The 19,496-nt window shown below is 46.0% G+C and overlaps 1 protein-coding gene across 4 annotated transcripts in view; it reads right to left on the reverse strand.

Moving 5' to 3' along the window:
* man1a2 (mannosidase, alpha, class 1A, member 2) overlaps positions 1-19,496 on the reverse strand; it is a 194,527-nt gene that overhangs the window by 124,301 nt on the left and 50,730 nt on the right. For all 4 annotated transcript variants that reach the window (XM_089003221.1, XM_089003219.1, XM_089003220.1 and 1 more), the window contains one exon: positions 11,306-11,402. In XM_089003221.1, coding sequence (XP_088859347.1) covers positions 11,306-11,402 — 97 coding nt within the window. The remainder of the gene's footprint in view (positions 1-11,305; positions 11,403-19,496) is intronic.

Below are 19,496 nucleotides of genomic sequence, written 5' to 3' on the forward strand. Positions count from 1 at the left end.
GCAGAACAAGATTGGATTTTTTTTATTGCATACTGTAATAAGATGTAAGCGTTGCAGTTTCGCTGTTGCAGTGTTATGTACATGTACACTGTACTGTACTGTTTATGAATGCAATCGTTTTTTGCAACAATGTTTATCAGAATCAGAATCATCTTTATTGCCACACAAGGAATTTGTTTCCGGTCGAACACGCTGCACTAGTATCATCAGCAAAAAAATTGCAAAGAGGCACTATACAATTCCATTTGGGCTACTGTTCAAAGAGTTAATGGCTTGGGGGAAGAAGCTGTTTAAATGTCTGCTGGATTTGGTGCGCATGGATCGGTATTGTTTTATCTGCTGAAGTGTGATGATTTTGAAAATTGCTGTACATGCCATACTGTATTAAAGATCCCCCAGTCACGTAACTGGCTTCCGTGTTTCTGTCACAATTCCAAAAATTTGTAGCAGAGCTCACATCTTTCATTACTGAAACATACTGTAATGCCCCTCAGCATGGGAAATGATGTGCACAGTCGCTGCTATAGCGGGTCGGTCTTTTTAATAACAAAACGCTACGTTATCACAAACAGATACAAACAGGAGCTGCTGTTACGCCATAGCTCAGCCATTCTATTCAGACACTCTCAAACCCCGTTGTCACGTGACCAGCTTCCGTGTTTATCCTGTTGACGCGAGCACAATTAAAAAAAACGGCGTAGCATTGCTTATATACATTACAGTTGTTCAACACCAATTTAAATCATGGGGAAACGTAAGAATTGTGATATCCGAACAACATACAAGGCAATGTGGAGGACAATTCAACAAGCAAATCCTTCATCGCGAAAGAGTTTGACGTGTAGCAGAATACTTCATCAACGTAAGTCATGTAAACGTTGTAGTTTTTGTTTTCCATCCATGTATTTAATTGTGTTGCATTCTGATATCTTTATCGGTTGCAACAATCACTGTTTTTCACATTTTTGCACATGCTGGCGTTCATGGTTTCGTGTGAATAGAACAACATGAGGATTTTGCATTGTTCCATTTTTGAAAGGAAATAGTCATTAAAAAGTGTAAAGACGTTTTTATTTGATGCACAAATTTATTTTTCACTTCACTACTGCACAAAAAGCATGCTGGATACGCAATCCATGAAGCCAATGATAAAATTACATGCCATATCAAAGATCCCCATTTACATATTGCCCCCCCCCCCCTTTTCATGCAGTTCGGCGCAGGACGGATATATCGACAGTACGGTTATATCGACATTTTTTCTGACTCCAGAGACTATCGATATAACGAGACTTTACTATATATATATATATATATCCTCGTCTCACCCCTCATGGGTGGTGTCTGTCCCCCACCTCGGGTCCTCTACCAGAGGCCAGGAAGCTTGAGGGTTCGGCGCAGTATCCGTGCTGTTCCCAGCACTGCGCTTTTTTGGACCGAGATATCCGATGTCGCTCCCGGGATCTGTTGCAACCAATCGTTGAGTTTGGGGTTCACTGCCCCGAGTGCTCCGACCACCACAGGCACGAATGTCACCTCTACCTTCCGGGCTCTCTCCAGCTCCACTCTGAGCCCTTGGTATTTCTCAATTTTCTCAAGTTCCTTCTTTCTGATGTTTCCATCACTCGGGACCGCTACATCCACGACAACGGCTTTCCTTTGCCCTTTATCTATGACCATGATATCTGGTTGGTTGGCTATTACCATCTTGTCCGTCTGTATCTGGAAGTCCCACAGGATCCTTGCTCGGTCATTCTACCTTTGGAGGTGTTTCCCATTTTGACCTTGGGGTTTCCAGTCCATACTCCGCACAGATGTTTCTGTAGACTATGCCAGCCACCTTGTTATGGCGCTACATGTAGGCTTTCTTTGCCAGCATCTTACACCCTGCATTTATGTGTTGGATTGTCGCAGGTGACTCTTTGCACAACCTACACCTTGGGCCTTGCCTGGTGTGGTATGTCCCTGCCTCTATGGCCCTGGTGTTCAGGGCCTGCTCTTGAGCAGCTAGGATGAGTGCCTCTGTGCTGTCCTTTAGGCCAGCCCTCTCTACCAGTGATAGGACTTCTTGAGATCAGCCACTTCTGTTATGGTTCGGTGGTACATCCCGTGTAGGGGCTTTTCCTCCCATGATTGTCCCTCTTCCAGCACCTCATCCTCTGTTCCCCATTGTCTGAGACATTCTCTGAGTACATCATCCGTTGGAGCCTCCTCTTTGATGTATTCATGGAGCTCGGATGTTTCATCCTGGACAGTGGCTCTCACACTCACTCGTCCCCGGCCTCCTTCATTACGGCTTGTGTACAGTCTCAGGGTGCTGGACTTGGGATGGAACCCTCCATGCATGGTGAGGAGTTTTCGGGTCTTAACATCCGTGGTCTGAATCTCTTCCTTTGGCCACCTTATTATTCCTGCAGGGTATCTGATCACTGGCAGGGCATAGCTGTTTATTGCCCGGGTCTTGTTCTTGCCATTGAGCTGGCTTCTGAGGACTTGCCCGCTGGAGGTATTTGGTTGTAGCCGCTTTCCTTGCTGCTAGTTCGAGGTTGCCATTGGCCTGTGGTATACCAATGTACTTGATAGAGTGTTTCTATACACATACGTAAACATCATGTGTTATGTCATGTTTAGTTTAGTACATACTATGTTATTTCATGTTTAGTTTAGTCTACATGGATGTATGTAGCTTATTAGTCAACTAGTTGCGTATGTAGAGTGTAACAAGTATCAAATTTCAGTCTAATGTTCTCCCAACACTTGTCCGTAGCTGATTGGACAACAGATCGCTGCTGTGTGAGTTATACTAGCTTGAAGGGGTGGGCTTTGTGCTCTTAGCTTCCCGCTTCGACAAGAGATGTTCTACTATTGTTCTACTAGAATAAATTCTGCTCACCATCTATCGTGCCCGCTGGTATTTCATCATAAAACACCGTTGAACTCCGAACCAGAAGAGAAACAGGAATTAGATTCCAACATAAATTGGTGCCGAGCAACCCGAGCCAAAAGTCGGTTCCGGAGCGGTTGGGGGGTGCCCGCCTGCGTGCTTCAGTTGACGAGAGACAACATCTCCCTGCTTTTTGGTGGTGTCTGTTTCTGAATTCTCCGCAGGAGACGAGGGGATCATTCCCTCGGCGACGCCTGCTTGTTGACTGGAAAACGAGAGCCGAAAGAAAAGTTGCTGCCATTCGGCATGGTGGAGTCAGTCAGGATGAAGAGGACGTCATCCTGACTGACTACACGGTTGAGTTCGACAAGTTTTTCAAGGTGGGTGACGCCCCAGCACGCAGCCGTTTTGTTTGAATGTGTTGTGGGATTCTTTGTGGCCAGAAGTGTCCTATTCAAGGTTAATCCACGTATCCAGGGCTGGTAACGCGAATTTTTGGTTAGATCATCTGATTCTGGTTCTGATGATTCTGATCACGGCGGATCACCTTAAATTCAGGCCCACGCGTAAGACATACTTTAGTGTGACTCGTGACGCCTCTTCGGATGGCTAGTTTGATGCCGCGCCCCGGCAGAAGTAATGTAAGTCCGGAAGAATTCTAATAATAATATTCACAAAGGGTGGACTCCTGGAATTCACTTGGCGCGAGGACTGGAGAAAAAAAAAAAAAATTGGAAGAAAAAAAATTATTTTGATCCAGGGGATTATGTGTTTAAATGCAGCTGCAATTGATCGTGGATTCTCCGTGATATTAATACATTCATTTTGGTTGATCTGTGCTGAGTGGTGAGCTACAAGAGTTTCTTTGTCTCACAGAAAGATCTTGAACAAAGGGGGGTTGGAGCGACGAGCCATTTGAGCCGTGAGTGAGTGCGTGTGTGTGTGTGTGTGTGTGTGTGTGTGTGTGTGAGTGTGTGTGCATTCATTGTGTGTGTATGTGAGCGCGTCTCTTGGTTGGAGACGTTGACACAGCGGGAGTCTTCTTTGTGTTTGAGTTAACAGAAGAAATTGTTAGTGAACTGTGTTGGATTGAAATAATGGGTGCAATCTTTTTCTAAGAAAACCCCAATCCACCAGGATACGAACTTCATAAAAAAGTGGGGAAGATGTAAAACATTTTCAGAGGGCGCTTTGAGAATGTTTTTCAGAAAGCCCAGCTGTATTCCTGAATCTGCTGATGAGGATTCCGTATATGTTAACCAATTTAAGCAAACTGGGAAAAATGAAAACGCTGTATTTAAAGATGGCCGCTGATAAAGAAACTCCTCCCTCACAAGGACAAAAAAATAAGAACCGCTGCAGGGAGGGGGCAAGCTGTGGGCTGGGGGATTTGAGCTTGGGGGTCAGAGGTCAGGGGGGGATCTGCGCGCGGGGTCCTCCACCACTTCCTCAAACGGCTGCCTCTCTGTCCCCCACCCTCCCTCTCACCCCTTCTTGCTGCTTATAGAAGACCAGATGTGTTTTTAGGAAAAGAGCAGACTGGAGCACACACGTCCCCTACTGGGGGGACTCAGTCATTACAACATTTTTTTTCACAAGAAATGTCTTCATATATTGCTGACTTTAAAAATCCTGTGACTTCTCAAATTCTTTTGTACATTGACGACATATTACTTGTCTCGCCGACTGAAGACGAAAACAAGACTGTATCAATCGCTTTGTTCAGAAATCTAGAAAGTACAGGTAACAAAGCTACTTTGACTATGTTACAGTTTTGCCAAAAAGAAGTTGAATTTCTAGAACATAAAAAAGATGATGACATTTCTACGACCTGATTTGAAAGACACACCTTTACCTGACAGCATATTATTCCAGAACATGGCCTGAATGTCTGTTTTTGGTTAAATTGTATATGAAAATAACTCCCACTAATAACGCCTTTTGAGATCTTGCATGGCAGACCTTTCATCCTCCCATTATGGGAAGGTGTGCCCTGGCAAAAGAATGAATCAGATCCAAGTGCTTTGTTGGCAAAATTGTGTGAAATGTTTACAACAAGAGGTCCACAGCATGTGTACTGCCGCAGTCCTCTTTCTTTCCACCACAGGAACAGAGGCGCCCACCCCGGAGGCGAGGTGCTGATCAAGGCAATCAGAAGGAAGACCTGGTCTGCACCAAAGTGGGAGGGGCCATTCACCGTGCTGATCACAACGCCAACTGCCATCAAGGTGGAAGACGGACGGAGCCAAACTACTCACTAGCTATGGGTCTGGTCCACATCATCTTGCTGTACGGACTCGTGGGGGCAATCCAGATGACACATCATCTACCTCCTCCATACGGCGTTGCTGCACCTGGAGAATGCTGGGAGCACGGTGAGGATCACATTCTTTGATTTCTCCAGTGCCTTCAACACCATCCAGCCAAGTCTACTGGGGGACAAGCTGCGGCATGCCGGAGTCGACCATCACCTCACATCCTGGATTACAGATTACCTCACAAACAGGCCACAGTACGTGAGAGTAAAGAACTGTGAGTCGGGCAGGCTTCTCTGCAGCACCGGAGCGCCGCAGGGAACAGTCCTGGCTCCATTCCTCTTCACCCTCTACACCTCGGACTTCAATTACAACACCCCAACCTGCCACCTTCAGAAGTTCTCTGACGACTCAGCTATTGTCGGCCTCATTACAGAGGGAGACGATAGGGAGTACAGGGGACTGACAAAGGACTTTGTGGACTGGTGCCAGCAGAATCACCTCCAGATCAACACCGGCAAAACCAAGGAGCTGGTGGTGGATTTCTGCAGGAAACAATCGTCACCTGCACCATTGAACATCCAGGGTTCGGACATTGAGAGGGTGACCTCCTACAAGTACCTGGGTGTTACTCTCAACAATAAACTGGACTGGACAACAAACACGGATGCCCTAATCAAAAAGGGACAGAGTCGCCTCTTCCTCCTCAGGAAACTGAGGTCTTTTGGAGTTCAGGGGTCACTCCTAAAGACTTTCTATGACTCTGTGGTGGCATCAGCCATCCACTATGGCATTGTCTGCTGGTCAGGCAGCATCACCACCCGGGACAGAAAAAGACTGGAGCGCTTTGTCAAGCGGGCCAGTTCTGTCGTGGGCTGCTCGCTGGACTCTCTAGAGGAGGTGGGCAACAGACGGACGCTAGCTAAACTAAAAGCTATGACGGACAGCCCCTCCCACCCCCTCCTGCCCATCCTGACAGCTCTGGGTAGCTCCTTTAGCCAGAGACTATTACACCCGCGCTGCAAGAAGGAGAGGTACCGCCGCTCGTTCCGACCGACTGCTGTCAGGCTTCACAATTCCCAATGATCACATGTGAAAAAAAAAAAAAAAAAAACTGGACACTTGTAAATATGGGTTGTTGCAATATATCTAAATGCATTTCTTGATTCTGCACTATGTACAGTCTTGTTTATAGAACGGTTTTTGCACATCTACATTTGCACAGTATACAGTTCACATTTTTATTTTGTTATGCTTAGAATATCTTGTTTTCTATCCTTTCACTCCCACCCCAACCCCATCCCTCTTCAATTGCTGCTGTGGACTGCAAATTTCCCCATTGCGGGACGAATAAAGGTATTCTGATTCTGATTCTGATTCTGACACGTGGAGCCCCCCATTCTATCAGCCTGCAAAATTCCATTGTTTTCCATTCCATTCCATTCCATTCCATGGCACATCCTGTAGCCTGCTTTCTACTACAGGCTGCAGGAATAGTCTCATTTCCCCTTAGCGTCCTCGTGAACAAAGCACTACAAAATTGAAGCGATTATCCTCAAGATTCTTGGTACGCTCGTATCAAGTTGGGGAAGGCTTGGACCACTGGTTGGGATTCCGTTGTGGTCCGTTCCAAGCCCAACAAAAAATGGGTTTGAGATAGCTGTGCCCAAGAAGCAAAACAAACTGTCGTCAAGATAGCTCGGGGGAACTGGTTAGGAACTGGAACTGGCACGATGACAGATATCCAACTTGCTATCATAACTCATGATGCTGCAGGATGCATGGACTTGAGACTCCTGTCCTGTCCTGAGTTTCGTGAACATCACATTGGTTTTCCCGTAACTATATGCATGATGTCATCTGTGGCATCACCAGTCGCGACATCGCCTTTCCAGCATAAACCACATATCAGACTGACAGCCTGGATGGAAACACCTGACAAAACGGCCCAAAGTTCAGGTGTCATGGATGCATTATATCAACCGTTTGCAGGAGAAAAACATGACTGGAATCCGTTGTTATCAAACACGTGGTATCGTTATGCTACACTAATTGCTAAACAAAATAGGAAAAGTGATTGTTTTGTATGCTCTTATATGCCTCATTCTGTGACACAACAACGCGTGCATTCAAAAGTATTCAGAGATAAAATGGCTCGACCTGCATATATGCTGCATATTAATATCTTTGCAAAGACCTGATCAACGTTTTCCGGTTCTTCGCAATGCTTCGAGAGGAGAGATTGTTCCAAGTTTAGATACCATTTTGGAAACTGAAAATCAGGTTATGACCGAGAGCGGGTTGCAATTACCAGTATGCGTTGCAATGTACAGTACGGGTCACAATTTGGGTTTTATAGATGAGGATATATGTTTATATGTGCTACCGCTAAACACAAATGTAACTGTTTTGCCCGTATCTTCACATCTTTGGTGGTTATGCGGTTGGAAAGTATATTATTTTATTCCTCCGCGAGCCTACGGTTTGTGCGCACCTGTTACTGTAACTGGCAATACTTTCATCGTTACCAGTCGCCCAGTGCACCATCATGTGAAAAGAAGAGTATCGTATAAGCCCCATGATTCGATCTTGGGAACTGATGTTCCAGAACAATTCAAAAACCATAGCACGGGTAGTAAGGTAATGTTAGCTCTTTTTACACAAATTGGAGTGGCTAAAAACATGCTACGAATTGAAACCATTGATTACAGATTTCAAGTGTTTGTAAATGCCAGCTTGAAAGTGGATGAAATGCAGAACACCGAAATTGCAGCAATTAGACAAATGGTGCTGCAAAATAGAATGGTTTTGGACCTTTTGACAGCCCCACAAGGGGGCGTCTGTGCTATGGTGGGTGACACTCTTTGTACGTGCATACCCGAAGAAGCAAATTCCATAAACATGACTAATGCTTTGTCTGTTATCAGGGATCTCAGAGATGCTATGGCCAAAGATCGACGGCCTGATCACCCGTGGAGCGGGTATACGACTTTGCTTAGACTGTTTGTGCATGTCGCGATCGTGATTGTACTTATTTTCTTAGTCATTGGTTGTATCATTCCATGCTTAGAGCAACGCTAATTAATATGATAACTAATTCTCAGGTGAACTACGCAAAGGTTTTGTATCAACAAATGCGTGAAGGGGACCCTGTGTTGTAGCTTGGAATTGTAAACCATGGCCAGAGTGTGGTTGCTCCCACCAAAAAAACGGAGAGCCGAGAAGACTCTCGCAAATGGAGAGGTTGCATATCACAGCAGTAAAGTTATGACTGAGGTTTTTCACCTTCTCCATGGTATAGAATGGTTCCCTGTGCCGTTAGTTATGACGTGCATGCATGAAAACCGTTTTGGAAATGTATGTACTGATGTTTAAATGTGCAACAGGGGGCAATGATAGAGTGTTTTTATACACATCCGTAAACATCCTGTGTTATTTAATGTTTAGTTTAGTACGTCCTATGTTATTTCATGTTTAGTTTAGTCTATATGGATGTATGTAGCTTATGAGTTAACTCGTTGCGTATGTAGGGTGTAACTAGAGATGTTCTTTTCAAGTCTAATCTTCTCCCAACTCCCTGTCCCGTAGCTGATAGGACGACAGATCGCTGCTGTATGAGATGAGCGTATGCTGCGCGCTTTGGCTGCAGCTGCTTTCCCGCGAGATGTTTTTACCTTATTTTAGCCTTTTTAACTTCTTTTAGCTTTTTTTATGGTTCACGAACCCCTGAGAATGCCAGACATTCACCAAACGAACGTTGGCTATCGATCCATCTCATGATTCCGGTCGCTTATCCGGATCACAGACGAAGCCGCGTTATCATCTCCACCCACCTGTTCCCGCTGCCGAGGGCTAACCTGGCCGTTGCCTCTCTCTCGGTGTTGCTGGTGAATATCATGTTGCTTCTCCATCGACCTGTTGGACGGCTACAGTACTCGGCGGCGGAGCTGCTGAAGTTCCGCTCCCGATAGACGAGCGTGCCACTGGCGATTCTCTGGTTCCCGGAAATCGCTCGTCGCCCTTCCCGGAGGTATATCCACCGCGGATCACGTCGAGGCTTTCACCTCGATGGCTCCAATGATATCACCTCCCTGTGGTCATCCGTCCGCCAGCCGCGCAGAAGGAGCAGCCGCTCGGTCGATCACCGTATGTTAGCCGGCCTGGCTAGGTCGGCTAATGTGCCTCGTAGTGGGGACGCCACCAGCGTCAACTTTGGCCTCCTCAACGTCCGCTCGCTTACGGGAAAGGGGTGTCTTATCCAAGACATTCTAATTGACTGTAAGCTTGACTTTTTTTGTATAAATGAGACTTGGCAAATGGCGGGAGACTTCTCCGAGCTCAATGACGCGACTCCGCCAGGCTTTGTTTACATTTCTAAGCCCCGCCTCTCAGGCCGCGGAGGTGGTCTCGCGATAATTTACCGCAAGAACTGGAAAATCCTTCAAGTTTCACTCCAGGAAACCCTATCTTTTGAATGCCTTGCATGTAAAATTCCTGGACCCTCACCCGCTATCATAGCCACTGTATACCGTGCACCAAAACCACATTGTGACTTTCTAAAAGAATTCTCTGAATTCCTCACACACCTCTCCACCCTGTCACCTAATGTGATTATTCTTGGGGACTTCAACATCCACATGGACAATTCCACTCTTCCCCTCACTAAAGACTTCACCTCCTCACTTGACAGCTTTGGTCTGCATCAATTCTCAGACTTCCCCACCCACATAAAAGGCCACACCCTGGACTTCATTTGCATGTCTGGCCTTATCCCAAAGAATTGCACGGCTAATGAACTTCCTATAACAGACCATTTCCTGGTTTCATTCAATGTTTGTTGGATGACACCCAACACTACCTCTCCAGCAAACCCGACACCTCTTTTCCACCTTCATCCCTCTCACTTTGCCTCTCAGAAATTAAATCCTGGCTTTCCCATAACTTTCTCAAGCTTAACAGTGAAAAAACTGAACTTCTCCTTGACGGTACCAAATCCACCCTCCACAAAACTAACAGTTTCTCTCTCACCATTGAAAGTTCAAACGTGCCCCCCCCCCTCAGGTAAAGAGCCTGGGTGTCATCCTCGATAGCTCACTATCTTTTCAGTCCCATATAAATAACATAACTCGGTCTGCTTATTTCCACCTCCGTAATATTAACCGTCTCCGCCCCTCGCTCACCCCTCACTCCGCTGCTATCCTTATCCACAGTCTTGTCACCTCCCGCATCGATTATTGCAACTCACTTCTCTTCGGTATCACTCAGAAATTTCTCCATAAACTCCAACTCGTCCAAAATTCTTCAGCCCGGATCATCACTAGAACCCCCTCCTTTCACCACATCACCCCTGTCCTCCAGCAACTCCACTGGCTACCTGTTAAACATCGTATCAAATTCAAAATACTTCTGTTTACATTCAAAGCCATCCATAACCTTGCCCCTCCCTATCTTTCTGACCTGCTTCAAATCTCTGTTCCCTCTCGGTCCCTCAGATCCTCATCCTCCCTTCACATCTATGTGCCCTCTGCCCGTCTCACCACGATGGGATGCAGAGCTTTCAGCCGCTCTGCTCCCAAACTCTGGAATTCACTTCCACCCAACATCCGTAATATTGACTCCCTCTCTATTTTCAAGTCCCACCTCAAGACCCATTTGCTTAAAATTGCTTTCAATGTCTAGTTCATTCTGCTATTTTATTATGTATCATTTTACTTATGGTTTTATTGTTATGTGCTTTGTTTTATTTGTTTTTATTGTAAAGTGTCCTTGGGTGTTTTGAAAGGCGCTTGAAATTAAATGTATTATTATTATTATAACTAGGTTGAAGGGGCGGGCTTTGTGCTCTTGGCTCCCCGCACCGACTAGAGATGTTCTTCTATTGTTTTTACGAGAATAAAGTAGTCTTTTCTGTTCACCATCTATCATCCCCGCTGGCATTTCATCATAAAACTCAATTGAACTCCGAACCAGAAGAGATACAGGAATTAGATTCCAACAACCTATATCTCATGTGTTGTTAAAAATGCAGGAATCTGCAAAAGTGATTTTAAAAGGTATTATCACATAATTTTGTCCAGAAGACAAGGCTATGAAGGCGGCCTTTTTTACGGCAAGGATTTGTGCAAGACTGCATGTAATATGAATTGCGTTTTGTCGAGGGTCTTACCAAAGATATTTGTAGAATGTCCTTTCTTGGCGAGGGGCTTGAGCTCATTGTGACCCCAGCCGTATTGACGGTAACTGTCCCATGCATGCTTCATCATCTGAAATGTCAAAGGCACAAAGAACATTGGATGAGGTCAGAAATTTTAAAATTTGTGCCATGATTGTCATGGAGTTTTATACAACAAAATGTGTTATTTGTCAATTATCTTCACAATGGAAATTGGAAAGTGACAACGTTGACATCTGATGAAGTTTTCAATATATCTTGACTGTACCACATTTTTTGTCCCAACCTTACTGTGGCGTTTTGGAGTTGGACATTCTTCCGATCCATCAATAAATTCTGACAATAGAAATTGCGTCACGATACAACTATTGATCGTTGAGATGCTAAAGGAAAACAAACAATATATCAAAAGATCGATGAAACAAAAAGAAAATGTCAGCGAATAACCAATAATAACACCAAATGTTTTTGAAAATTAAAATCAACGATGGCTGAGCATAAATTGGATCAATCTCCAATCAATCTTCCCAAGATAAAAACTGCATTTTGATAATAACATGGTATCTCATCTGAGGACTTTATAGTTGACCACTAAATCATTCAGTATGCCATGTGAGAAAAATTTTCATGAAAGTTAACATCTATATTTTGTTAGGTTTGAATGAATAAGTCAAACACTGAACGGGGAAGTATGAAACATAGACACTCTAACAGTCAAGTAAATTCACACCCACTGTTGTATGACAACATCTATCCTTGGGTCTTCAGTAAGCCATTACTGAAAATGCTGGCACGTAATTACTGAATGACATGCCAGCAGCCATTACTTTTTGTTATGCATCTGTAACCGGCCTCAGGCCTAGGGGATACCTGAGTCGGTTCAAACGCGTCACAGGCAGGTAGCACTATGAACGACGAGGAAAGACGACACGAGACAACCGTGTTAATCAGCTTCACACAACGGCATTTATGACCACTCATCAAAACATCAATTCAGCAATTTCAATATCAGAATACATTCATGTGTAGATCTATACATTCAACATCTATACATTGTATATATCCTCCACATTCGCACATGCGTATGCACGTCTGCCCGCTCGTGTGTGTTGTACTGGGAACTACAATTGACATCCAAAAATCCAAATTCATCAAAGCCACAAAATATTCATCAAAGCCACAAACAAGGTTTCATATCTAGCATCGCCCAATAAGTCCCCAATTACTTTAACATCTTGAGAATGTCGAACACTTATTATTTTGAATACCTGTGAACGACGAGGAAAGACGACACGAGACAACCGTGTTAATCAGCTTCACACAACGGCATTTATGACAACTGCGCATGCGTGAGCTGAGCCTACATCGCCTTCCTCTGTTCCATTCACAGGCGCGTAGCGCCCTCTCCTGACTTGGTAGTCTAATCGACTAACATACAATAACAGAGGTCGTTTCTAACCCCCTCCACTCTCCCCTGTTTTAAAAGATGTCCCCCGACATCTTGACTATACCAACAAGTAGTCAAGTACCAGTAGAAGCACAGTCATCTGTCTGGTCTCCGTAGGGTGGTGTCAATCACCTTCTACTGCAACTACATTCAAGTCCATACCGTCGGGGTAGAGTAGCAATAGTGTTCAGGTCGCACTAGATAATGAGTCGTGGGGTAAGGCATGCAAGTATACAACACATTTACCCCAGGTCTCCAAGCCTGGTATGATGGATGACCCAAGTGTTCATATGTAAATATCTCTCTGGGTCTTAGAGTACGAGTAGACCTTCATGGCAGCGATTCCATTCCACTTTGTGACGCGGTGTCCGATTCCACCAACTCCGCCGGCGCTCCTGCATCACCCTCATTATCATCCATTACAAGTTGTTCCGGGCTTCCCGCATCACCCTCATTATCATCCATTACAAGTTGTTCCGGGCTTCCCTCAGCAGGCAGGCTGTCAGCTGGTGTTGGTTTTGGTAATGATGCTGGTACGACCAGTGGAAACGCTTCCTCTAGCTGCTGCCCATCCTCTGGTTCCGTAGTTTGTGCCTGGGGGTGGAATTCTGATGCCACAGCTCTTAAATTGTGCGGTTGAGGTTGAGACACCTGATGACTGCCTGTCCTCCTTGTATACACAGGTAACCGTCGGAGATTGTATGAACATCCCTCCTCTTCATCTGAATATCCAGACTCCTGCCCAACTGCTTCCCTGCTATAAGCCTGTCTGTCTAGCTGTTTTTTCTGCTTCTTTGCCTGTCTGTCTAGCTGTTTTTCCTGTTTATTTGGCTGTTCAACTGGCAAATCATTGACAGACATTAGGAGATTACGGTGCAACACACGGGTAGTTTTGTCTCCGTTTTCTGCCTGAACCTTGTACACTGGTCCATCTCCCACTCTTTCAGTGACCCTGTGGACTTTTTCCTCCCAGTAAGCCCGGAGCTTGCCAGGTCCACCCCTCTCAGATAGGTTCCTGACAAGTACACAATCCCCTGGCTGGAGTGCAATGCCTTTAACACCACGGTCATAGTATGTCTTCCTTTTTTCAGAGCTCTTTTGACTGTTCTCGGAGGCAATTCTGTAAGCATCTTGCATTCGACAGGCCCACTTACGTGCATATTCCTGTCGGCTTTTTACTTCTTCGTCCGCTGTCAGACCAAAAACTAAGTCGATGGGCAACCGGGGAGACCTTCCACAGAGGAGGAAGAACGGTGAATAGCCAGTGGACTCATGTCTTGTACAGTTGTACGCATGAACTACATGAGGCAAATAGTCTTTCCACTCCGCTTTCCTTTCTTCTTGGAGAGTGCGTAGCATCTGTAACAATGTTCTATTCAGACGTTCTACAGGGTTGCTCTGCGGATGGTGTGGGGTGGTTCGGGAATGCGCAATGCCAGACAACTGATGAAGCCGCTGGAATAGACTGTTTCAAACTCCCGACCTTGATCATGATGTAGTCTCTCTGGATAAGAGAACCGTGGAATAAAATCACTAAAGATTTTCTCAGCAGCAACCTTGCCTGACTTACTCTTAGTCGGGTAGGCTTGTGCAAAACGAGTAAAGTGGTCTACCAGGACTAGAATATACTCATAGCCTCCTTTACTTGGCTCCAGATGGAGATAATCAATCGAAATGAGCTCAAATAGGGCACTAGTAGTGATGTTGCCCATGGGTGCTTTTTTCGGAATGGTGGGGCGTTTCTGTTTAATGCAGGAACACTGGCGAATGACGTAGTTTTCTATTTCGTGCTGCATGAATGGCCAATAGAATCTCTGCCTTGCAAGGTTGATCACCTTGTCAGCTCCAACATGACCCATGTCATCATGCAGGTGTTTAAGCACCGTCGACTTCAGCTTACTAGGGAGAACGAGCTGTTTCCATTTCCCCGCCTGTCTGTATAAAATCCCCTTGTCCAGTTTCAGTCTATTCCATTCGTGTACTAGTCTCCTTGCCTCTGGTCCCATTTGTCTTTTATCTTTGTCATTGGGGTTCCATCCCCTCCTCTTCAGTGTCATTACCTCAGAGATTGACGCATCCTCTTCCTGAGCAGCTCTGATATCATCTGGAGTGATAACGGGGACTGTCACCGGAAGAAAATCCTCACCATCAGAGGTGAGTTGCAACGCCGCCATCCATGGCACATCCTCCTCAGCCACAGCCTTGTCCCCCTGCCATATGGTGGAAACCACGTCTGGGGGCAAAGTTTCAGTGTACTCCTCTGTGTGTCCCTCCAGCTTAACTGGATAACGCGACAGTGTGTCAGCATCAGCATTCGCCTTGCCTGGCCTGTACTTTATTGTGAAGTGGAAATCTGCCAATTCACCCACCCAGCGATGTCCGGCAGCATTGAGTTTGGCCGTGCTTAGAACGTACGCGAGAGGGTTATTGTCCGTGTACACAGTGAATGTGGGTGCATAGTAGAGATAATCTCGAAATTTGTCACAGATTGCCCACTTCAACGCCAGAAACTCAAGCTTTCCAGAATGGAGATGCTAATTTTTCTCTGAAGGTGAGAGTGTTCTGGATCCATAAGCAACAACGCGAAGTTTATCTCCCAGCTGCTGATAAAGCACAGCCCCCAGACCTTCATTGGATGCGTCCGTACTTAACACAAAGGGCAGATTAAAGTCTGGGTAGGCTAAAATAGGTGGACCAGTCAATACATCTACCAGGCGGGAGACCACAGCACTGTGTTCGGGGCCCCACTGAACAGGGTTACCAGAGGGAAGCTGGCCTAACTTGGTGACTTTCCTTTGGCGTGCAGCGGTGTTGTGAACTGGCCTCTGGTCAGGCTGAGTGGCCCCCTCTACCAGTTTAAACAGCGGCCGTGCAATCCTGGCAAAGTCCTGTACGAAGGATCTATAGTAGCCCAAGAACCCCAATAGCGCTCTGACTTCCCCTACATTGCGTGGTTCTCTCTCTTTTAACTGCAAAACGGCTTTCAGGTCTTTAGGGTCTATGCGGACACCATCACTTGACACAAGCCGACCCAAGTACCTCACTTGTCGTCTGAACAGTTCACATTTATTCGGACGTAGCTTTATGCCATGCTCCCGCAGCCGGTTAAGCACTTTCCTCAGGTCCTCTACGTGTTCATGAAATGATTTTGAAAAGCAGAGCACGTCATCCAGATAAGGAGAGCAGCATTCGTCCCTCAGGCCATCAAGTACGTCCTCCATACATCTTTGAAAGGCTGCTGGCGCATTAGTTAGGCCAAATGGGAGGCGGAGCCACTCGTACAGCCCCCAAGGGGTGCTGAAAGCCGTTAGATGCCTGGAACTGTCATCAACAAAGCCCTGGTGGTAAGCGCTGCCTTGGTCAAGTATTGAGAACCAAGAGTAGCTCCCCAGGTTATCTAGCAGATCTTGAATGCGTGGGAGTGGATGACGATCAGGGACAGTTTTGCGATTTAGCTCCCTAAAGTCAACGCACAGGCGCAAGCTTTTATCTTTTTTTCTAACACAGACGACAGGAGATGAGTATGCTGAAGTGGATTTTCTTATCCAACCATGGTGAAGTAGGTTTTGCACATAGTCTTTCACCTCTTGATAAAGAGGTTTTGGAATGGCATTGTAATGCTTTTGCACCGGCGTGTTGTCAGTGAGTTGGATCTTGAGTTGCAGGTTTGGAATATATCAGCATCACCTCTTGCAAAGACATCTGACTCTTCATACAACATGTCTCTGGCAATCCCCTGTTCTTCCTCTTTAAGATGTGACAAGTCAACCGGAGGATGTCACTTGTCTGTGGTCAGAGCCGCGCAGCTTTGAACGGTGGGACTGTTTAGTGGCTTTGGATTGTCAGAGCACTCCTTAAAGGGCACGACCCCAGTAACTTCCTCAATTGAGCCGAGAACAGTTCTCTGTGGAAGATAAATGTCATGTTTACTAACATTCTGAATGGGAATTTTTACCATTTTTGTCGGCCCACTGGGTACATGTACTAACGAGGAGACCGGCTCTAGCCCCTCAGGGCAGCTGTTCTCTATACTGGGCTCTCTTACTCTGCACTTCACCTCCCATACCTTGCCCGCAGGAATAATGAGTCCCTTCTTCCCAACACACACAGGGTACTGGAGGAATGTCTGATCAGGGCCCGATTTCTGAAGCACAGAAATCAAGGTCTCTACTGTGCGTTCACTGACACTCATGGCTTCTTTCAGTATGGCTCCAATGTCCACCTGTTCATTATTCTCTTTGATCATTTCTGCAATCACATTGCTTCCTAAGAGAGGACAATTCACACAACTCGTACTGATTAGTATGGGCACTTGTATGTCAGCATGTCCATGGCTTCCACTCCGTATCTGCAACCCCACATTTACCCATCCATCAAAGGGAACCGCTGCGCCATTCGCTGCAGATACCCCAAACGGTTGGTCCGGAAATAGGGATGAAAGCGGCTGAATGGTTACGTTGGGCAGTGCTTCCTCTACCCACGCCCTACTCACCACGGTCACTTGAGACCCTGAGTCAAGCAGCATTTGGAGTGGGACCCCATTGAGTGCACATGAGACCATACATCGCTTGCCAATTAGTTGTGCTACATGTTTTTTTGATGTTGACTGACACTGCGTCGTCAGACTTATGGATGTTACTGGTTCAACCAAGTTGCTTTGTAGTGGAGGCTTATAATTGGCATTGATCACTGGAAGCCTCACTCCAGTGACCTTTCCCCGTTTCCCAGTGCCTTTCTTCGCAGACAGCCCACAGCTCTATGTCCTTCCTGACCACAAATGAAATAGTGAGGGCAGCTCTTAATGTTCTTCCGCACACAGGCCTGACACCTGCCCCTAGTCTCATTCGTTGGTGTCTGGGGTCGCGTCGAGGATCGAGTCAGGGACAGACCTGGATCTACCTGAGGCGCCGATTCGGTAGGTTTAACAACTTGGGCAAAGTGTTTGGTCAGTGCGGTCACTTGTGCAGTCAGCTCGAGAATGGCAGCACGGTTAGCCTGTAATTCAGAGTCAACTTTGGTCTGGTTAATCTGGTCAGTTTGATTAGTTTGAGCTGCATGGACATTCACAGATCGATTTTTAGTCACAGTACTGAGGCGTTTCACCCTCTCAGCTTCTTCACTTGTGGACTTGGTAAGTTGTTCTAACAGGACATCATCACGAACCTGTAAATCGGTAAGGAATGGTTTGAGATCACATCTGACATGATAATTCTTCTCATTTAGCCCTTGATAGAGTGTGTGCAGAAATGTACCTTGGACAAGTTTTTGATCATAACCAAAATCTGCACCTGGTTGTTGTGACTCAAACATAATTCTTTGCTTCAAACCCATCAGTCTATATAAAAATTGCTGTGGGGACTCACCGTCTCGCTGCTGAGCGGTACTGAGTTCGTTGAAGAGCTCAGAGCTGCTCTTATCTCTGATATGTGATCGTAAAATTGTTTTTAACTGTGACATTGTAAGACCCTCTGTATCACTTAGCATGTCTCGGAATGTTCCAGGTTTAGTTATCTTCGACACAGTGCGGATAACCTCAGACTCGCTAAACCCTTCTTGTAGTCCCTCATCCATTTGTCTACACAGGCTACGGTATGACAGTTCAGACCCGGTGTCAGAAATCTGACCACCATAAATTTTGAACTCCCTCCGTGGAAACAGAGCAGCTACATCTGTGTACTTCACCACCTGCTCCCCCATACCGGAGGATAAGCCGGCATGTTCAGGAGGAGCACCACCCGAACTGTTGGAGATGACGACGTTCCTGACCGGTGTGGGGATGTCTCTTGGTGGAAGAGGTGGGACCTCAACTCCTCCTCTCAGATCAGCTCCTTCCCCAGTAGGTTCCTCCGGGACATCTAGGAGCTCGCTGATCATGTCATCGAGGTGAAGGAGTTGAGACATGCCTTCATCTTCTATGTGTCTTAATTTGTCACCTCTGATGTAGTCAATAATCACATCAAACAGTTCTGGTTCACTAAGGCCCGCAAGGTCCTCAGTATCACTCTCATCCACTGCGCTGGCAACAGTTAGTAGCTGATTGACATTCAAAGCTAATAGTCTCTTTTGGATCTTGAAAATCAATACCCGTCGTGGAGTTGTGGGAGCCATCGTTAGCCCCTGAAGCCTCTACTCTCTGGAGAACGGACAGCACTACAGTCTTCCCTGAAGCTTTAGGCACAGGTTCTCTTCGTAGCAGCTCCCACTCTGCCCACGATCCCGGACGAGCCCCCAATTGTAACCGGCCTCAGGCCTAGGGGATACCTGAGTCGGTTCTAACGCGTCACAGGCAGGTAGCACTGTGAACGACGAGGAAAGACGACACGAGACAACCGTGTTAATCAGCTTCACACAACGGCATTTATGACCACTCATCAAAACATCAATTCAGCAATTTCAATATCAGAATACATTCATGTGTAGATCTATACATTCAACATCTATACATTGTATATATCCTCCACATTCGCACATGCTTATGCACGTCTGCCCGCTCGTGTGTGTTGTACTGGGAACTACAATTGACATCCAAAAATCCAAATTCATCAAAGCCACAAAATATTCATCAAAGCCACAAACAAGGTTTCATATCTAGCATCGCCCAATAAGTCCCCAATTACTTTAACATCTTGAGAATGTCTAACACTTATTATTTTGAATACCTGTGAACGACGAGGAAAGACGACACGAGACAACCGTGTTAATCAGCTTCACACAACGGCATTTATGACAACTGCGCAT

This window comes from Hippocampus bargibanti, linkage group LG08 (genome assembly GCF_051943395.1).
Source record: "Hippocampus bargibanti isolate YZ-2025 linkage group LG08, ASM5194339v1, whole genome shotgun sequence".
In the NCBI taxonomy this organism is placed as follows: Eukaryota; Metazoa; Chordata; class Actinopteri; order Syngnathiformes; family Syngnathidae; genus Hippocampus; species Hippocampus bargibanti.